Source organism: Micrasema longulum, unplaced genomic scaffold (assembly GCF_059751315.1).
Source record: "Micrasema longulum isolate JH-2025_06_02 unplaced genomic scaffold, ASM5975131v1 h1tg000361l, whole genome shotgun sequence".
Lineage (NCBI taxonomy): Eukaryota > Metazoa > Arthropoda > Insecta > Trichoptera > Brachycentridae > Micrasema > Micrasema longulum.
The window spans coordinates 89,614-110,084 of NW_028277563.1; the positions used below are offsets into that span (position 1 = coordinate 89,614).

Below are 20,471 nucleotides of genomic sequence, written 5' to 3' on the forward strand. Positions count from 1 at the left end.
TTGTCACGATCACCAGTTCTAATGACTACGATCGACCAGTCGATCACGATTGATTGATTGATTGATTGTCCACCCCTGATATAGATTCATAAAAATTACATTCAGGAGTTCTTCTCACTAGGGCTCAAAAAAGCTCAGAAATGAAACATGCAGTTAAAAAAAATGCATCATCAACGATTTCATTTAGTCAAGTTAAATATATCAGACATTTCATTTAAAAGCATTTTTATTTATTTCTTTTTTACTATCAAATATAATATTATTTACTTTTTCACTACAGACATAACTTTTTTTAGAGAATCGTCATCTTCATTATTCTCCTTTTTGCACCCATTGGTGCATGCCCTATGCACCACTGGGTGCGGAAAAGAGAATAAATTTAGTGCCGTTCTGAATTTGTAAGTCAGATGCAGATTTTTGATCACGTATTACACGAAGGTAATGTGATCAGTCCTACGCTGGTAATTTGCTCAAAAGAAATATTTAATGTTCATCTTACCAGGAATCAAACCCAGTACCTCAAAAATGGTAAAGATACAGCGAGGCGGAGCTATTTTCACTCGATTTCTACCTGAGATCAGCACTCGAGTCAAAAACATTTGCCATGGGATCTGATACTATTTCTTACGCTGAACAGACACCGTGGCGCAGTTGGTTAGACGGCTAGCTGTGAAACTGGCGTCGCGGGTTTGATTCGAATGATTTTGTTCTCAATCAGTCTGAGTAGTGTAGTGTATTTTTAATTATCCTCTACATTATTACCCTCTCTTTCATATCCTTTCTACCCCACCTGCTGACAAGCCTCTAAATAGACGCTTAGCTAGGCACAAAAAGAAGCAAACAAAATAATTTATCAAAGAAACAATATATGCAATTTAAGATAAAATAAATTAAATTTAAAAGGGGGGATTACAGAAAAAAGTTCAAAAAAATTAAAGGTAAGCAATATGAATACGCAGTAATAGTAATATGAAAACATTTCAAATACGTATTGAAAAGCTTTAACGTTTATAAATATGAAAAAATTAACCTTCATTTGTCCGATGGAATGGTAAAAGTATTGCCATAGCAAAATATTTCACTGTTGTTTTTTACGCATCAAAAATTTTCCGATAACAGGCTCTCCATGCCACTTTATTTAGAGTATTGATGAATTCCCACAAAACGTAATCTGAAAATTAAGTTGAAAACACAAAGGTATATTAATAATATCGGAAAACAGAACGGAAAACGTTTCCACGGCAGTTTTCATGAAATCGGGGTGATTTTAGGCTAATTTTCTTCAGTAAATTTCAGGATGAAAGCTCTCTAACCGACCAGTATCAGGGGTGACCGTGTTATTCACTTTTGATGTATTAATGAGTTTTTATCGTTTGACAGATTCTGTTTTCGAGTTTTACCAAATGGACTCGTAAATATAATTTATTTATTACTTTTCGATAACGGAAAATGATTTGTTTAGCTTCCGGTCGGGAATTATTTGATCAGAAAATCTACAAAAATAATTGTACTTCTACGAATTTTTCTTTGTTTTATTTCTACCTACGTACGTTAGTAAAGTTATTTTTATTGTTGATTGAATTATTATAAAATTGGATTCAAAGTTTTTATAAGAAATTGAATCAATTCTTTTTAATTTACTTTAATTATTTATTCATACAAATAAACATAAAATAAAAAGTGTCCCTAATTCTGTGAGGTCAGGAACCTAGTGTCCAGTTGGGATACAACGTAATGGAAGCAAGCATAGTATAAAGGAATACTGAAAATAATAAATATTACCTTAATGTAAATGTTCATTAATATCTGGACAACACGCTTAAAATAACATAAATCTATGCAATGTCTTACAGCAGTCTACTGCAATGGTTTTTCTCTTAGGCAAAATCTAAACTTGTACACTTCTTGAAGAACTTAATATGTTCGGAAGATTGAACACTCTTGAGGAAACAGAAGAGAAATTTCTTTGAGCAAAAATCGTACGTGTTTTTGGTATTAAATAATTTAAATTACAGGAAAACCTCGTATTCGGATTTTGCTAGTATCCTTTCTTTTAACCACATGGCCAAAAATGTGTCAAGTACTCTTAAAAAAAAGTCTTATGTTCAGTAAAAATAATTTTAAAAAATATGAGTCCTTTAAACGTTCGAAAAGTAATTTTCTTTGGAATTTTACATGAATGTGTTTATTGAACTTGATATCAGTTATTGAAAATAAATTTCTCCGTCTGTGGTTAAAAATCTGTTGAACATGATAAATAGCCTAAAATGTTGAATCTAGTTTTCGTTTACAAATATTTTTACGGATTTAAAAAGTAAACATGAAAACATAAACCATGTAAGGCGTTTTCTACTAGGTAAAATTCAACAGAAACTCCTTTACTTTACAAAACTCAAAATTAAAAAAAAACAAATATATGAGTGTCATCAAAAATTTAAAAGAAACTGAAAAATATAAAAATAAAAGAAAAATAAAAACTCTGTAAACCGCGAGACCGGCTTGACATCAGGTTTTTATAATTAGCAAAGCGCACCGTGAGTGCGAGTTAAAACCGAAAAAGGTGCGAATTTCTTATTTTAAAAAAAAATTATGCAAAACAATCATACGTTTGATAGAACGGACTTTTTTCTGTTGCGAGCAGTCCTCGGCTACTTTTGAACTTTTATCTCCTCGTAATTACTAAAATGTCTATATGTACGCTAAGATACTACACAAATCGATCTGGTAAAGCAATGGTATAACCTTTCACCGGTAAGTAATATTTTTATCTTAATCAATACCTTTTTAAAGAGCTATTTTAATTTTAAAAAACGACTTACTAATAAAACGTTATCAGTTAGTCAAATTTCAAAAGTGACGTAAAAATACGAAAAAATGTCGCAGTAACCAAAATTTACCATTCCCTTTCACGCAAAATTAAACCAAGATCGTTTTGCGCTGAAACAATCAATACGTTACTACCAGCTGACCCAAATATCGAATTGAATATTTCAGATAGGGATCAATAAATGAATAATCAAATCCAAAATATGTATATGCAATTTGGTAATGTATCCGAAATAAAACAAGTTTATTGGATCATAATTTTACTTTATTTTTGTAAATATACAAAGGGTATATTGTGACGCGTTTTGTTTTGTTAGGAAATTTTCAAACAAACTCTTCAGTTTGTATATTTTATAAAAAAAAATATAGAATTATAATCCAACAAACTTGTTTTATTTTGGATACATTTCCCAATTAAATATGGAATTCTACCAATTGTCTGATACACAATAAATATGTTAATGCATTTGAAATATTAGTATGTGCCTAAAATATTTTTTTGTTCATGAAATTTGTCATTAAAAATAAATTTTGTAATTTTAAATTCAAGTTTTTTGTTTTTCACTTTAAAGCGGGGAAAATATTTTCAAAAGGTAATACTTAACAGATTTTTTTTAAATTTAATGTCAAAATGCACTGTAAAATAATTTTGACCGCTTAAATAATTTTAACCAACGTATGTTGCAGCGGTCAGCTGCAATTTGAAAATAAAATAAAGCATCTTCAACCATAGGCAGAATAGTGAATGAAACACGGTTAATAATGATAGTAATGATAGCTCAAACTAACGAATTATTGGTTTTAAGCCTTAAATTTTAAAATCATAATATACGTATAATAATTTTCCGATATTTCAGTATTTTCTGTAAAAAAGATCCTTCACTTAATTTTGAAATGCCCGTCAAAAGTTAACAGCACCGTAATAAGGAATAAAGCTAAGTTTTTGGGGTGGTGACTTAGAATAAAGATCAGAAAGTTAGTTTGAGTCTGATTCGAGCCAATCAAGATCCGTTCCACCAATTCCAATCTCCTAGCATAATAATTTGCGTCCCGTTTGAATACATTCTCACAAAGTCGAGAATTTCTTTGATTGGGACAACCAAGTCATCAAAAAAGTAATGAATGGAGCGGTTTCTCCATCATTAGATGACTTTCTGCCAATCAACACTGATTGCGTACTTATACTTAGTAATTTACACTTACTAATTTACACTTTCAAACTTACATCAAATCACCATCTTTGTAAGCAAACTTGACACTTATATTAATATCAACTTGGGCATAAGGCAAGCTTCTTTCAAAGGTTTCTTCAACTGTATGGAAGAGTTATGTTCAAAATTCAAGCTATTTCAGAGATTTTATAGTTCAGAATATTATTTTGATATTTTGATTAGCACTTTGTTGCATACAATAAAAAACCGTAAAATTTATCTTTTTTTTTTTAAAAGCTATAGTAAATACTGTAAACCTAACCAATGGATTACAAATTGAAAAAAACTGCGAAAACGTGTCTTTTTATTATTTTATGCATGAAAATTTGCGTCCGTTTATTGACAAAAAAAAACAGTAATCAAATTTCCATACAAATATGTCCTGTTTATGACAGCTAACACCTCTATTATTAGTGTAAAAATGATAACTTTAGGGTTTTGTGATTATCAAATTATCTGTTTTATTGTTGAATAAAATAAAACTGAGATTATGAATTTCGATCAGCAATATTTTGAAAAAGAGACAACGATTAGTTGCTGAAGGGACACGGCAATTGGCAACTTGAATTTTGATTCATAAAAAAAAGAAAACCATAGGCATAAGCCATAGAATTAAGAACAGTCCAGAAACCGTATACATACATCAAACCGAAGGCAACTAAACTACTCTTAAAGGAGTTGTTTTACTATTTGACCCATTAGTTTCTTTGTAGACGTCGCTCAGTACGCAACTCCCAATTTGAATTCAACTATGCCGTGTTGTGTCGTTTAAAATAGTAGAAATACTGCTGAGAAATCTTAAGAAAACAGGATGGGATCACATTTCATGTATAAATAGCAAATGCATTACTTTATTTTCATTATTTTCCCATCTGTCAGATTGTCAAAGAAAACAAAATAGACATCTTGTTAGTATTGCCAGGGTAGTCAATTTTAATCAAGTCAATTTTAACATCAAATATTATTTGACATGACATAAAAATATCTTTTTTGTGTGAAATAAAACTTATTTTATTTTATTTTATTTATTTTATTTTATTTAGAAAACATACAGTCATACAAAATCAGTATTAAAAACAACAATTTTTTAACATAAAAAGACCAATTAAGTTTTCATAAATTAAAAAGATATAAACATTAAATGTGACAAAAAATAAAAAATAAATAAGAATTTTAAGTGAAAAAAAGATAATTGTTGACATTTGCGTTTTCCATGGAGGTAATAAATTAAAATAAATAAAAATACCGAATGTACACTCCGAGCCATCCACGCACACACATGAACGCACATATAAAACATACACAAACATATACATTACATGCGGCACATATGCATAGCATAAACCACTCAAGATGTACATTCAGCAACTATCCCAAATAATCGACCCCATGAAGAAATTTTCTGTACAAATGCAACGTGCAGTTAAAAATGTCTACATCAATACTGAGTCCGTTATAATTTCTACAGGTGCGTCTAATGAATGAATTCGAGGTATAATTGTTTTTACAAGTTGGTACATAAAAAAGGGAATTTAATCTAGTATAGCGAAGAGGACAACGGAAACCAATATTTTGTAAAAGATACGGCGAATCAACTATGTTATTGAGAATTTTGAAAAGAAAAATTAAATCATATCTAAGGCGCCTTTTTTGTAGTGATTCTATATTAAAATTGATCAAAGATGCGCTGTAATCATTTTCAATGTTACCAAAACGATATTCCAGGCTCCTTATAAATTTCTTTTGAATGTTTTCAATTTGATTAATATATACATTATATTGAGGGGACCATACTAATGAAGCGAATTCGAGTTGACTTCGCACATAAGTATAGTAAAGAAGTTTTAATGTATTTGGTGATGAGAATGGCTTGGAGATTCGTAAGATAAACCCTAGAAGTCTGTACGCCTTATCTACTATTGTATTTATGTGATCTCTAAATAAAAGCTTATCATCCATCAGTACACCCAAATCTCTCGCTTTCATTGAACGATTGACAATTTTCCCAGATAGTTTGTAGTCAAATAGTATACTTTTTTTCTTTCGAGTAAATGACATGACAAGACATTTATCAGAATTCAATAATAACTGATTGTCCTTGCAATAGCAACAGATTCTATCTAAGTCAGCTTGAAGAACTTCGCAATCATTTATTGAAGACACAATTTTAAATACTTTATTGTCATCAGCGTATAGCAAAAAATTTGAGTTTTGAATGCATAAACTTATATCATTGATATAAATAATAAAAAATAAGGGTCCAAGATGCGAACCTTGAGGGACACCTGATGGGATTGGTTTAAATGATGAATTAAATCCCTTGAGTGAGACCGATTGACTGCGGTTACTAATGTAGGAACATATCCAACGATACAGATTCCCCCGTATACCAATGTTCCAAAGCTTGCGAAGTAAGACCGAATGACTTATTTTATCGAAAGCCTTTGAATAATCCGTATATAAAACGTCTACCTGAAAACCTGCATCCATTGCATTCAAAACAATATCGGTAAATTCACAAAGATTTGATTCAACTGACCGTTTCTTATAGAATCCATGTTGATTGGGATTAATATGTGGTTTTATAACATCGAAGAGCTGATCGGTTACTATATTTTCAAGGATTTTACTAAAAATGGGAAGAAGAGAAATGGGTCGATAATTTACTACAAGACTCTTATTTCCTTTTTTATGCACAGGTGTAATATTTGCCTTTTTCCATATTTCAGGAAACGTGCCTTCCTTTATTGATAATTGAAAAAGATAAGTAAGAGGACGCGCAAGCTGTTTAATACATTTAGAAATAAAAAAAGGGTGTATGCCATCAAAGCCAGCACCCTTGCTGACTTTAAGTTTTTTGAGATATTTTGTTACCAATGACTCATTTATTTCTATAGCATTAAGATCAATTACACTATTTTCTTCGGCAGGAACACTACAACTAGATGCATTAGTTTCCAAAAATTCAGAATGGAAATATTCCGCAAAAGCATTACAAATATTCTGACCGCCAATTACCAAATTATCTTTGTAGGACATTTGAAGAGGCACATCACACCCAGCTCGCTTGGACTTGACAAAAGACCAGAAAAGTTTAGGTTCTCGGTTAATGTTATATTCAGCAGTTGTGATAAAATGTAGGTAACATTCCTTATTCGTGCGTTTTTGTCTTTCCCTCAGCAAAGAAAAAGTATGATAATCAGACGCTTGAGAGTACTTTTTCCATTTTTTGTGAAATTTTTTTTTTTCTGAAATTAACTTAATTAGCGGTCGAGTGTACCATGGAGGATATCGGCAATTATTATTTGTGAGACGCTTGGGAACAAAATTGTTTATAACTCCATTTAGAACAACGTAAAATTGCTGGGTTGCGTCTTCCATGTTCAGATTAGACAAAGTATCGAACCAATTAATATCATCTAAATGGGCACAAACATCATCGTAGTTTGCCTTATGAAATAAACGAACAAATCTTTGATTATCGGGAAGAATTTTGAATTGTAAATTGAGCAAAATTACAAGAGTCTTATGATGGGCGTCTTCCAGTGTTAATGGGGATACACATTCGGTGACTACGCAGTCAAAGTTGGAGATAACTAGATCTAGAATACGGCCACGAGTATTGGCATGCGAATTGAACTGGTAGAAGTTATTAAATGACATAAAATTACATAGAGACTTGCTAAGTGGATCATCCTTAGGATCGAGGGTGCAGTGAGTAAAACTGGGATTCGAAAGCCAGGCAGCATTAGATATATTGAAATCACCAATAATCAGGAAAATTTCATTAGGGGACGTTAAGAGTGTATCGGAAACTTTGTCAAAAAACTCGGATATCACTCGCAAATGTGAATTTCCATGAGGAAAGTAGGAACAGAACATATTTAAGGTTTTGTGATGTGTGATTGTGTTTACTTTAATCCAAATAACTTCCGCCGTTAGGTCCCAAGAATCTACTACAGAACTACAAAACATTTTTTTGACAGCTATAAGCACGCCTCCACCGAGAGTCTGTTGTGTTTTCTCATAATCACGGTCTCTTCGAAATACGTTATATCTACTATCAAAAATTTCGCTATCATTGATACTTGGAAGGAGCCATGTTTCAGATAAAAAAATCATATCATAATCATTAATCAAGACGTTATTTAAAAAATCATGAGTTTTGGAGCGAATGCCGCGTACGTTTTGGTAGTAAATAGATAGACTATTTATGGGATTAGCGCCTGAGAATATTAAAATATTTCAACCTATTAAACAATAAACTTAAAATACACCAGTAAAATTGATTTAAATTATATTGGACGCACCTGTAAAATGAGTCTCTATATATCAATGCAGTCACTAAAGGCAAGTAGTTCGCTAAATTATACACATTAAAAAAGTTGAAAATAGTACAAAGAAAAGGTAAAAACAAAAAATAAGGAAAACAAGAAATAACACTAGTCAGCTGCTTCAAAAGTCATATTATTTTTTCAAGATCAGCGTCTGATGAGATTTTGGATATGGGTGATCCTTCATTTTTCCTAAGGAATATGTTGCCATTTTTCACCCAAAGGAATGCATACTCTTTATCTATTTTCAACTGCCTCGCTTTACGCAGTAAAAGCTTGTTTGCGGGTGTAAGATGCTCGTTAATGAAAATCCGGCTTGCTTCTCCAGATATTCCAACGTCCGCGGATAACAATTTTTTATGTCTGCGTGCTGCAGTTATAATCGTGTCCTTAAGTTCTCTTCTGATCAAACGTATTATGATATTAGGTTTATCGCGAGCACTGGATCCTGCCGTTGGCCAAGGTTGAACACGGTGAATAGACGTAATTTCTTCTTTTTTGATATTAACTCCAATTTTTTCTGCAATCTTAGAGAATGTGTGTATTAAATTCTCATTTCTGTCAAAAGGCACTCCACTTATTTCAACATTGGAAGCCCTGTCCCACTGCTCTCGTCGTTGCTGATGAAGTTCCAGAACATTGCATTTATCAATCAAGTTTTCAATTTTTGCTTCCATTAATTTTATTTTAGTATTATTCTTTTTAACGCTGTCTTTAGTCGCCTCGACCTCCCCAGATAAATAATTTATTGAGCTTTCCATATCTTTAATGGTTTTATTTAATGATTCAAAATTTTTATTACTTTTTTCTCCCTGCTCATTAAGCTTCAATAATATATCATTCTTTAGTGATTCAAATTTTTTATCAATGTATTCAATCATATAATGATTTATTTCACCTGATTGCTGCTTACTCCTTGTAGTCATTGTAGAATTATATTATGCACCCTCTTTTTATATGTATTCAATTTTTATAAATATTTTTTATAGTATGTTTTGTATAATTTATTTAGTTAGTATGTGACTTTTAAATATGCCTTTCAACAATAAATATAAATCTTGAGTAGGTTAAATCCGATTCATTCAATTAAATGTTTTTTTTTTAAACTTAAATGTTTTGAAATTCAAGTGTTTTTATTTTGATAACTTAGTATTGTCACCATTCGTTAGATACAAGCACTTAGCACAGAAGTATTTGCAGAATATAAACACAAAACGACTTTAGATGTGAATTGTTTACACATAACACCGAAATAACGTTTGTGCGTATTTTACACTAAGCACTTTATAATCTCACAATGTTTATTTGTCAAAATGTTGAGTAATTATTTGATTTTTGTTAATTTATATGGACAGCGAAAATTTGTGTCACAGTTAATGTGGATGGTTATTGTTGCGTTTTTTCCCTTATGTTATCTTTTAAGTTCAAAATTCATTTATTAAAGAACTCTTCTTTAATGACCTTTAACATATCTCCTCTGTCGTGTCATCAATGTTTCCGCGTGTACAATAAAATTTTAGAGAAATTAACAAATTACTTTTTTTTTAAATAAAATTATATAAATGTTTTTGTTTTATGATTATATTTTTCGCGATCTGGCAACATTGCACGCCAACTTCATGCATGCGCGCATCAAAAATTAAGCAAAGTAGGGGTTTTTTTTGACACAGTCCGATGTATTTAAATACGATTCTACGCTCCTTCTAGACTATTCTTAATTCTATGGCATAAGCCCATTTTACAAAACAACACAGTGTGGCAGATTAACATGTCAATATTTTAACGGGTATAATGTTAAATATTTCGTAATGTGTAAAATGATTATTTACGCCAGCAAGTGTTGTATATCAAAATGCGAAAAATAACAAATTATACCAACTATTCTCTAAATATTGATTATTTTCCCTTTATTTCAATATAAATTTTAAATAAAAGATCCAAAACAACTACAGTTACTCGTAGTGTAAAATAATATAAATATTTGTACCTACATCTTAATAATTGATCTCTGAAACAATTGGACCAAAGAAGAACCAATCAGTGTGAAAGGATAATCAATCCTGCTTAAGGATAAACAATGTGGTTCTAACGAAGGATATAAATTACTAGCTGAAGATATCTCCCATATATTATATGAAGAATGGCCACTGTGAAGTTAATAACCAAACAAAACAATACATTATTAATTATTAAAAATTTCCTTAACTTTTGCTATGAAATATTTAATCAAAGGGGTATTAAAAGATCAACACAATATACTAAAACAGTATGTTTTAATAAGCTTAAGGCGCAACAATAAAAATGTAAACATTTATTAAGAGATTATTTTTTTCATAAATATTTCCATAAAAAATTATACAAGGTCTCCTTTATCGAGGGTTTTGGGGGTAACACGGCGGACCTGGCTTAGACAAGTGCTGCCTATGCCTCGGGAGAGCCTCAACTCGAGCTGCCTCTTCTTCACACCCGCGTGTCCCAGAAGGCCGGAATTAAGGGACGCGGAATTTACGCGGGAGGAGGCAAGACGGCTGGTTGGCGTAAGGGTTTCCTGAGGACGTCTGGTAATGTCCGCATGCTCCACTCGGGAGCGGATGCGGAAAAAGAGGCGTGAAATATAAAGGACAATAACGTTTTCACAAACATGTTTTTAATGAATTCAGATGTCATAAAAAGCAAATGATATTTGGGCTCTCTTTTTGCAAATTCTTTTATAAATAATAAATTAAATCAGTTCTCTTAAAGTTCTTTGATTTTCGACTATTAGTCCAGACGAAGTTAGTTACTATTTTACTATTTTGTACTGTGTTATAATTATACCAGTAATGAATCGAATCGTTGTAAAGTTACAAACCATAAAATAAAACTTCAAGGATTCGAAACTAAGCTATCAGGGTATTTATTTTTAGCAAAATCGTATAGTCCAAAACTTTCCACAAGTAAAAAACATATTTAAAAATATATATATAATGCGATGTATTCAAAAAAATATTGCAACAATATGGAACATCTTTTTTGAGCCTGTTAAACGTTTCCCTTTTCTTTGTAATAAATATTTCATTTCGTGTACTTAAATTAATGAATAAAAAATCATGCGAAATTGTTGATTGAAATTTCAGTAAGGAACTCGGTAGAAATACAATATTCTCAATGTTTATGTAAAAGTTTTAAATTTTAATAATGTATATTAGGGTAGACCGATATTTTTTTTCCGAATTTTGCAATAAAAAAGGGGTCTAAAAAGTTGTCCTTTGGATTATTCGGAATGCAAAAAATATCAAAAAATATTTGATACCACTTTCGGCCCTTAACTATAGCTTTAAGTTTTTGAAAAAGTTTTTTCGTATTTAAGTCAGAAAATCAGTTTAATTTAATATTATTATGTGCATTAAACCTTATTTCATAAGGATCTTAGGGCGTGAATTGCACTTTGTTTTGTAATAAATGGGTAGCATTGTTTTAATGACCCATCGTTTTCGTCAATATTAGCCAGGTACTCAACGGAATCAGTGCCGTGGAGTGTAAACTTTTTATATAATGGTAGTTTTAAAACGTGTTCAAAATTTTAATGTGAATAAGTTATATCTATACTAACGAAGAAATAATTTTATCAATATAGATAATTAACAAAATATTCATATACTTATAAATTTCATACCTCGGTTGAGGGCCAAGAATAGTATGAAATTATTTTAAAAATAATTTTTACAATCTATGTGATCCAAAATGTAACTTTTTAGACCCCTTTCACTTTGATGTCTAAAAAAATAAATTCCTTCATTCATCGTCAGCCCACTCTAATGATCATGATTCCACTTTCCACCATGTTGTATTCCAACTTAACACAGGGCTCTTGGCCTCATAGAGTTTAAGATACGTTTTTTTTGCGATATGTATGTAAGTATTAATTTTATTGTATGATTAAAATATTAATATAAATAAATAAAAATAAAATAAAAGTTAAAATTCACAGGATAATGTGAATTTACCGGCGCGGTGTGGTACGTTCACTGGATTTTGATTGAAAACTCAGATATGAATTTCAATTTCCGTCACAACAAAGATTTAAGGAAAACATAAATCACGCTTCCTCGAAACAGGTTTAACCTACTTATATTTCAACATGTATCATACCACTCTATCACACGACTTGAGCCGTAAATAGTAAGACTGCGGAGAAAAATAAAATTACTTCTCAGTGAAAAGAATTCTAGATTTCGGGTCAATACGAGATTGAGTCAAGTACGGAAATATAAGAAAACATCACCATAAACCTCCCTTTTTTTTACTAAGAAAATAAAAGGCGAGTGAAACACCGATCCACAATTTGGAATAACTGGGTTTGTGTTCGCTAAAATACGATCCAAAATGTTGGAAAAGGGTACGAATGACACATGATCTAATATCTCATAACGCATCTGAACTGCAGTAAAAACACAGAGGGCCAGGTCTGGACTGTAGGGGGGTTAATTTAATTCCATAAACCCCAATTCAGTCACAGCAGCCCGAGCAATGCGGGACTTGTGTACGGGGGCATTGTCATGAAGAAGGAGCACCCCGCGACTTGACTTCCCCCGTCGCATCTCTAGTATTACCGCCTTCAGTTTTTTTCACAACACCAGCGTAGTAGGCCCCTGTAATTGTCTTCTTGTGGAGAAGGTAATCAATCAATAGCAAACCTTCAGTATAACAGAATATGGTCACCATAATCTTCCCGGCGGACGGTTGAGTCCAAAATTTCTTGGGCGGAGGAACCCTTATGTTTTCACTGCATTATCTCATGTTTTGTTTCCAGATGATAATGGTGAATCCAAGTTTCATCACCTGTTACTATTTGTGACAAAAAAGCTTCGCCGCCTTCCTCAAACAGGTCGAAATTTTCTTTTGAAAACTGAACCTGTCGTTCCTTCTGGAAAGGCGTCAGCATTCCTGGAGCCCGCCTCGCGCTAACCTGAGTCATCCCTTAATGTTTATGTAAGATTCTTAGAACTGATAATTCAGAAACTCCACATTTATGAGCTAATTAAAAAGCTTTTGAACGTCGGTCTTGCAGAACAATTTCAGGCGATGTTGCTTCAACCGGCCTTCCACCGTGCGGGTCATCTTCAATGGACTCGTGACCCCTTTTAAACGGCTTAGCCTAATATTTTACTGTAAAATAAGAAGGTGAAGAGTCACCGTATGCTGCCATCATACGCTCATTTATTTGCTTTGGTCTTTTTCCTTCTATCACTAAAAATTCTATGACGGCACGATGTTTTTAACCCGTTTTATCCATTTTTACCGCACTTTTAAGCACTCAGCGACCAACTATTCCAAGAGCTTACGCGTGACTGAACTATACTTAAGTGGCACGACAAGACATGTCGCAGCTTGCAACAACCTGCTCAACCCCGCACTACGTATCTATCATAGCTAGGTAGATAACTTTTGAAGGTCCCCTCGTATATTTTTTTTTATTTCGTATAAATATATTTAAATTTGTAAAAAAGACACCAATTTCGAAGATGTTGCAAAAGCGATGAACAAAACCGATCACTGGTTGTTTCAAATTTGTGAATTTAACCCTCCGATGGTCGCAATATGTCTATTAGATACATAGCCTATTTTTTTTCGCTGTCGCTCATTCATCCTTCACGTGACAATATTGCCCCCCTCGGCAATATTTTTTGTAAAAAAATTCGCAAGGCACATTGTTACCATTTGTGTTCTGTTTTGTGAATTAGGTTTTTGTCATTTATTAAAATTTAACATTGAGGTATGCTATTCGCATACCTAAATGCTATTCGCATACCTAAATGTTGAATTGAAACTTGTGATTGTGACAGAAATATGTGTTTAGCCGTTTTAAGAAACAACGGGTTTTCTCGGTTATCTTTTATGGATAAAAAAATATGTGACGAGTAATGAAACTCTTTGGTAGGATTTATTAATTATATTGTACAAAACTTACTCTTTTTTCTACTGCCCACTCTAGTTAAAAACTCTGTGCACGCGACTGGTGACAAGTGATTAGCCCTGTAAATGCCTAGACTTCCCTATACCCTCAAAATGTTTTCCTTCTCTATTGCAACAAATTGAGATCTAAATTACTCCCTAGGGAGGAAATCCAGCTTTTTATCTATAAACATTTGGACATACTCAAAACTTTGTTGGTAAATAATACTGTTTGTCAAAATAATCTGGGCTATTTGTCTTACGTTTGTGTCCAGGCGGATGAAAAATGCAGTTCTGTGTAATAATAATAGTAATAATAGTAGTATAATAATAATAAATAAATAAATAAAATAAATAGAATAAATAAAATAAAATAAATTATAAAGAAGGAAATATAGAAGTCTAGACATTTACACGGCTAATGACCTGTCATTGGCCATTTTAAGTCGCCACTTTATACACCGTGCAACATTCACCAGTCTGCCCCAAAAGAGTTGATTCCAGTTCTTGTCTACAAAAATTTGGATAGACTCAAGATATTGTTATTATAATTGTGTAATAGTCAGCGCATTTTTCTACCATGTCTCGGGTTCGATTCCCGACATGGTTTACATGAAATACTCATTTGAAAGGGTGTTTTCGCACTAGAATATTTCATAGTTCGAGGACCTAAAGCGTCAGACTGATTATCTTACCTAATGAATCCATCTTACCTAAAATGATCAAGATATGTTGCTATTGGTGGTACCAATGCAGTGCCCTATACACCATTTGGTACGGAAAGGGAATCACGATGATGATGTTATTTATTATTGGATTTATAATGTTTATCATATTTTGAGTTTTAGTATGTAGGAAAAAAAATATCGTATTCGTAAGACTTCTAATTTATATGATTTATTGTGTCAGCATTTACTTTGTGTAAAAATATTTTGAATTTATTTAAAATAAAACACTTTTAATTTATTGTGCTACGGGAAAGATTTTTTTTTACTTGTCTCTTTTTAGTCTTGAAATATTTAAATTCTCTTTGCATTACACTTTATTTGCTTTACATTGTTTATTATGTATTTCTTAAACTTTTTCTCACATTTTTGCCCACTTTTTATATGGTTGGGTATTGCTTTTTTTATTTTTTATTTATTATTATTATTATTTTTTTTTTTTTTTCTCCAAAAGCGGCTGGAGGCCCAATTACAGTGGTGAATTACATCACAGAACACCCAGGCTTACGAAAAATCACATTGTAATTTTTGCGTCTCACCGGGAATCGAACCCGAAACCTTCCGTGCGTGAGTCAAGCGTCTTGAACACTACACCGCGGAGGCCGCTATACCCGCCTGATCGAGCTAAATAAAAAAAAATAATTTAACTTACGCATTTTAACCCATATGTATGTATGATTATGTATGTGTAGAAATAATAGCTTATTTATAGTAAACTTCACTTCTTTTTCTCACCGTACATTGGTTTGAAATATTTTAATATCATATGCCAGAAGTTACGCCGGCAGCATCCCTTGTTTGTCTATTGCGTGCTCTTAAGGTAAGTTGTCTTTTTTCCAGTCGAGCAAGAACTTGATTAGAATAAAGATGAACCGTCAAATTGTGCTGAAGCCGCCAAATATATTGTACAGGGATATTCACCATACATATATGTACGGGTAATTATACTGGGCTAGCGATATAAGGCATACGATAATAATTATTAAGGCTTTAGAAAGCTCGGTTCGCTGGTTTCAGGGTCACACTAGAAGGTTGACCTTAGAATAACAAAGCCCACCTAATTGTAGGCTTCAAACTTGAATGGAAAGTAAATTGAGGTCATTTGGACGTAAGGCCCTTACGAGAAAACGATTAGGGTTTATTTTTTCTTCGCTTTTAACTGAAAGTAGACGCCAACACGATTCCTTAGTAATTATGGAGCAGTGATTGGTGAAGCAAATTGTAGTAATATGAGATATGAGTCATCGGTTTTGAATATATTTGGCATTTTCTTCAGAAAATCACAAATTAAATATATCGTATTTAGTATGTTGTACCACGGGTATCATAGTCACATAAAAAACTCAATTTTTAAAGAGGGCAGTAAGACAGGTGGTAGTTAGTTAGACGGCAGGTAAACAAACAGTTGTTAGTAAAAACAAAGGCACAACTTAAAATTTACTTACTTGGGCCATCTACAATAATTTAAAATATTTTGAGAAATAATGTCAAAATATATACCTGGGTCCCGATTTTATTGATAAGTTGACAGAGTTATCTTCGACATTATTATTTATAAACATAAAGAAAAAATCAATATTTGTATACGTAAATGAAAATATTTGCATAAACATTTCAAATGTCTTCATCAGTAAGTAACTTATAATTGAACATGTTTAAAAGAAAAAAATGTAGCTTTTCATAAAGAAAACTTAATTTTACTTCGTAGATAAAATTGAAGATAAATGTTAACTTCCCAGTGTAATCGGGGCCCTGAAACAGCTCAAGCCTCTTGTCAAGACTTATGTATGAAGTGTCTTGATATACGGCAGCGAGACACGGTGCCAATCGAAAAGAGATAAAATGAGACAAAAGTCTGTTCATTATTACAAGAATTTCTAAATAAACAAACCACCCGATGGGAAGTAACCTATTTTACACAAATCATCTCAATCTAAACGACACGGTGAAATTATAGTCGGACTCTCATTTATTAGATTCGTTAGTACCTTCGTTGAATTTCGTAATATTGATATATTTTTTTTTTTAACAAAACTTCATTGTTAATGACTTTAATAAAAATATAAATTAAAACGCCTCAATTCATATATTATTTTTAAAAAAAGATGTATTAGCATTTTTATAATTAACCTAAATATTTCTACTATGGAGAACATTTTCAACGAGTTGTAAATAACCCACTATTAGAAAATGAATGTCAAGTAAGGGAAGAGTGAGGTTCGAACCTCGGACTTCTGATCCGCGAGTCCGCAACTTTAGCCACGGGACCACAACCCGTTTCAAATAACTTAGTAAAACTTAAAATAAGAGATTTTAATGATAATTTTATCAAAATCGTTTTTTAAATTTAGCGAGTAATTTCAGGTAAAACCCTTACAATACGAAATTAATCGGTCTCATGATGTACTAGTTATTGCGTTTACCAATTGTTAAACAAATATTTACCCGCCGTATTGTAATTTATCATGCCGTGTAGATTTTTGCCGTCATGTTCAATGGGCTAATCATGCGATATCATGCACTGGGCTCGTGGTTTGCACGTGCACAGCGGCCCAGTCTTCGTGAATATACGGTAGAAGCTTTCGAGTTGTAATCCTATAGAAGAACTTTGGGAATCCCCTAGAAAAACTGCATCATGAATGATGAGATGGTAGGCAAACGTGCTAACCACTATACAACGAGGCGGACTTATTTCCACTTCATTTTCTCAATCAGGATTAATTTTCACCTGAGGGTAGCCATTAAGTCAAAAATACTTGTCCAGGTCTCTGGTTCTATTTCCCAAAAAGGACTGTTTTCTTTTACCTGGACACAGAAAAATATTTTATTTTTTATTACTTATCTATGAACATAAATTCGTCTGGTAGACTGGTAACTACTAATTAAATAAACCACAATCTTTAATGAAGTAACAGATATAACTCTTGGGATTAGTCCCAGGGTCGGTTTACTTCTCGTTAGAAGCTTCTAAAAGCTCAAACCAGAATATTACCTTCAAATGGTTAGTTTCCCCTACTTTTTTAATAATTTATGTTTGTTTTAATTATCTTAATATTATAAGCACTAACATCTATGTTTAATTTTTAATTATTTACGACATATTTTCTAGTTTATTCTTTTCCTTAAATTTTTCCCATCAAAGGTATGTTTTCTAATGTACATTTATTTTCAATATTTTTATTATTAATTTAAATTGTTTGAGCATCATTTAATGTAAAAAACTCATACAAAAAATCAAGTTCTACCTAAACACAGGAATTTTCTAGCTTGTCGGGACCTGAAACAATGAATTAATGTACATATCAAAACGTAAAACATATTAAAATGTTTTGAGTATGTCCAAATCTTTGTAGATAGGTTGAATGTCCTCTCTATGGAGTTGTCTAAATTTGTTGCAACAGAGAAAAAATCATTTTTAAGAAGGGAAAATGAAAGTTTAGGCATTTACAGGGCTGCCGAATTCACAGGAATGTGCATGTTAACGACTGCGATACGTTTAAAATTACTAGTACATGAACGCATATTTTTTTACAAAATGCAGTTTACCCTAAAGATCATGCAATAGTAGCCAAAACGTCGGAACAAATCCAAATTGAACGGGATCACTTAAAATTGATACATATTTATAACAGTGACCGTGAAAAGCTTCGCATCTAACATTTTTATTTATTAAAAAAAAAAATATTGCTCAATATAAATGAAAAAGGAAAACGGAGTCTCTGTTTAGGATAATATCCATCTAGCATGGCTTCCTGTTCTAAGATGGTGATAATTTATCTTAATAATAGTTTATTTTTACTTAAATTGGTTTTTTTACAAATGTTTTACTTAGGTCTTTTTTAAAAATTTATTTCAAGCATTTTAAATCATGTTTATAATTTGTAAATATTTTCTTTTCTACTCTAAAACAATAAATTGTTTATTTATAGCAACACTCAGGATTTGAATTTTTATCAGGGTATATTTATTTGAAAATATGTCTTCTTACTAAGTAGCAGTGGCGAGCGGTGAGTTTTTAAATTGGTAAGCTATGAAAATTCTGATAAAATGTCCATAGCGGTAGTATGGCATATAAAAAACAAGTCTATTTTATATTTAATAAATTATTCCTAACAAATGGCGCCAGCGGCTAATAGTTTCAGTGAACATATTTTGTAATGTAGCACAAACATTTGATTTAAAAAATACAATTTAAAAAAACATAATTGCAAAAAAAAAAAAATGGAACCCCTATGGACCCGAACCCCCGCCTACGTCATTAGAAAGCAACGACCCATCCGCGCAGCTATTTCGCGTTTTAGGCTAAGTGTCGAAAAAGTAATATATAAACTGGATAATTCATTAGCGCAAAAGTGCATCTTAGGTTAAGTCAGACTATTATAACTTGTCTTGAAATAAAACACTTTATTTTAATTAATGATAATAATTAAATAATTTAAAAATATTCCTTACCGAGTACGATAGTTCACCAAACAAAACATAAATTACGTTTCAAGAATCATTGTTTCATCGACTTTTATATCACATTATTATTTACAAAACGACAGTAGTTATACATATCATAATTCTTTACATATATTTATTCTTAACACTATACACTAGTAACGTTTTTATCATAACTCTAACTTAATTTTAAAAGTTTAAACGGATACTGAAGAATAACCTACAATATTCAACTGTCATCGTATGCACAAAAACGAATTACAATTAAAAAACAATTAGCGAATCTTTGTTTTTTAAAACCCACTATAGGATTTATACTATATTATGGATTAAAATATCAATTCGTTTCGATTAAAACATTAAAATATCAATTTATTTTAAAGTAAATTTACTTTCAAACCACCGAAACATAAGTATGATCAATTACTTACTTATCATTATTCGTTATCTCTTTCTCACACATAACAAGTGCGTATATTGTCACCTCCCTTAGACTGTCGTTAGTCAAATTGATGTATTTTAAAGAATACTAGCCCTTATGAAAAAATATTGAAAGACTAAATTGCATTAATGAAAGCTGCAAGATTTTACTGTAATCGCAAGTGTAATTTTTCGAACGAGATTCTAACGTTTTAGGTTAAAGACGTATTTGAATTAGTAATTTTAAAGTGAGCAGAGTAATCTCGTGTAATCCAGTATTAATAATTTTGGCCAATAGAGGCGCAACTGGTCGCTGTATGGAATAAGGGAATATTATTTCAATTTACTTACCCAAGAAAAGTAATATATTGTTTTTGTGATGTGTTTTTTCCTAATAATACTACAGTATTATAAAACATTACTTACGATGTCAAAAAATATGGTAAGCTGCATGTAATCGATTATAAGGAGCATTCGCCCCGGCTAGGTAGGTATATTATATGTGTTTGAACATACCAAATGTCATATATTATTCCTTATTTTATATCTTTTTTTTCTGTAAACTATACTTGTAAAAG

The 20,471-nt window shown here is 31.7% G+C and overlaps 1 protein-coding gene across 1 annotated transcript; it reads right to left on the minus strand.

Moving 5' to 3' along the window:
• Window positions 1-8,499: 8,499 nt before the first annotated feature.
• Window positions 8,500-9,132, minus strand: LOC148282216 (uncharacterized). Its single transcript, XM_088225438.1, has one exon. The coding sequence runs from the start codon at window positions 9,130-9,132 to the stop codon at window positions 8,500-8,502; it is 633 nt and encodes a 210-aa protein (XP_088081564.1).
• Between the last annotated feature and the right edge of the window lie 11,339 nt (window positions 9,133-20,471).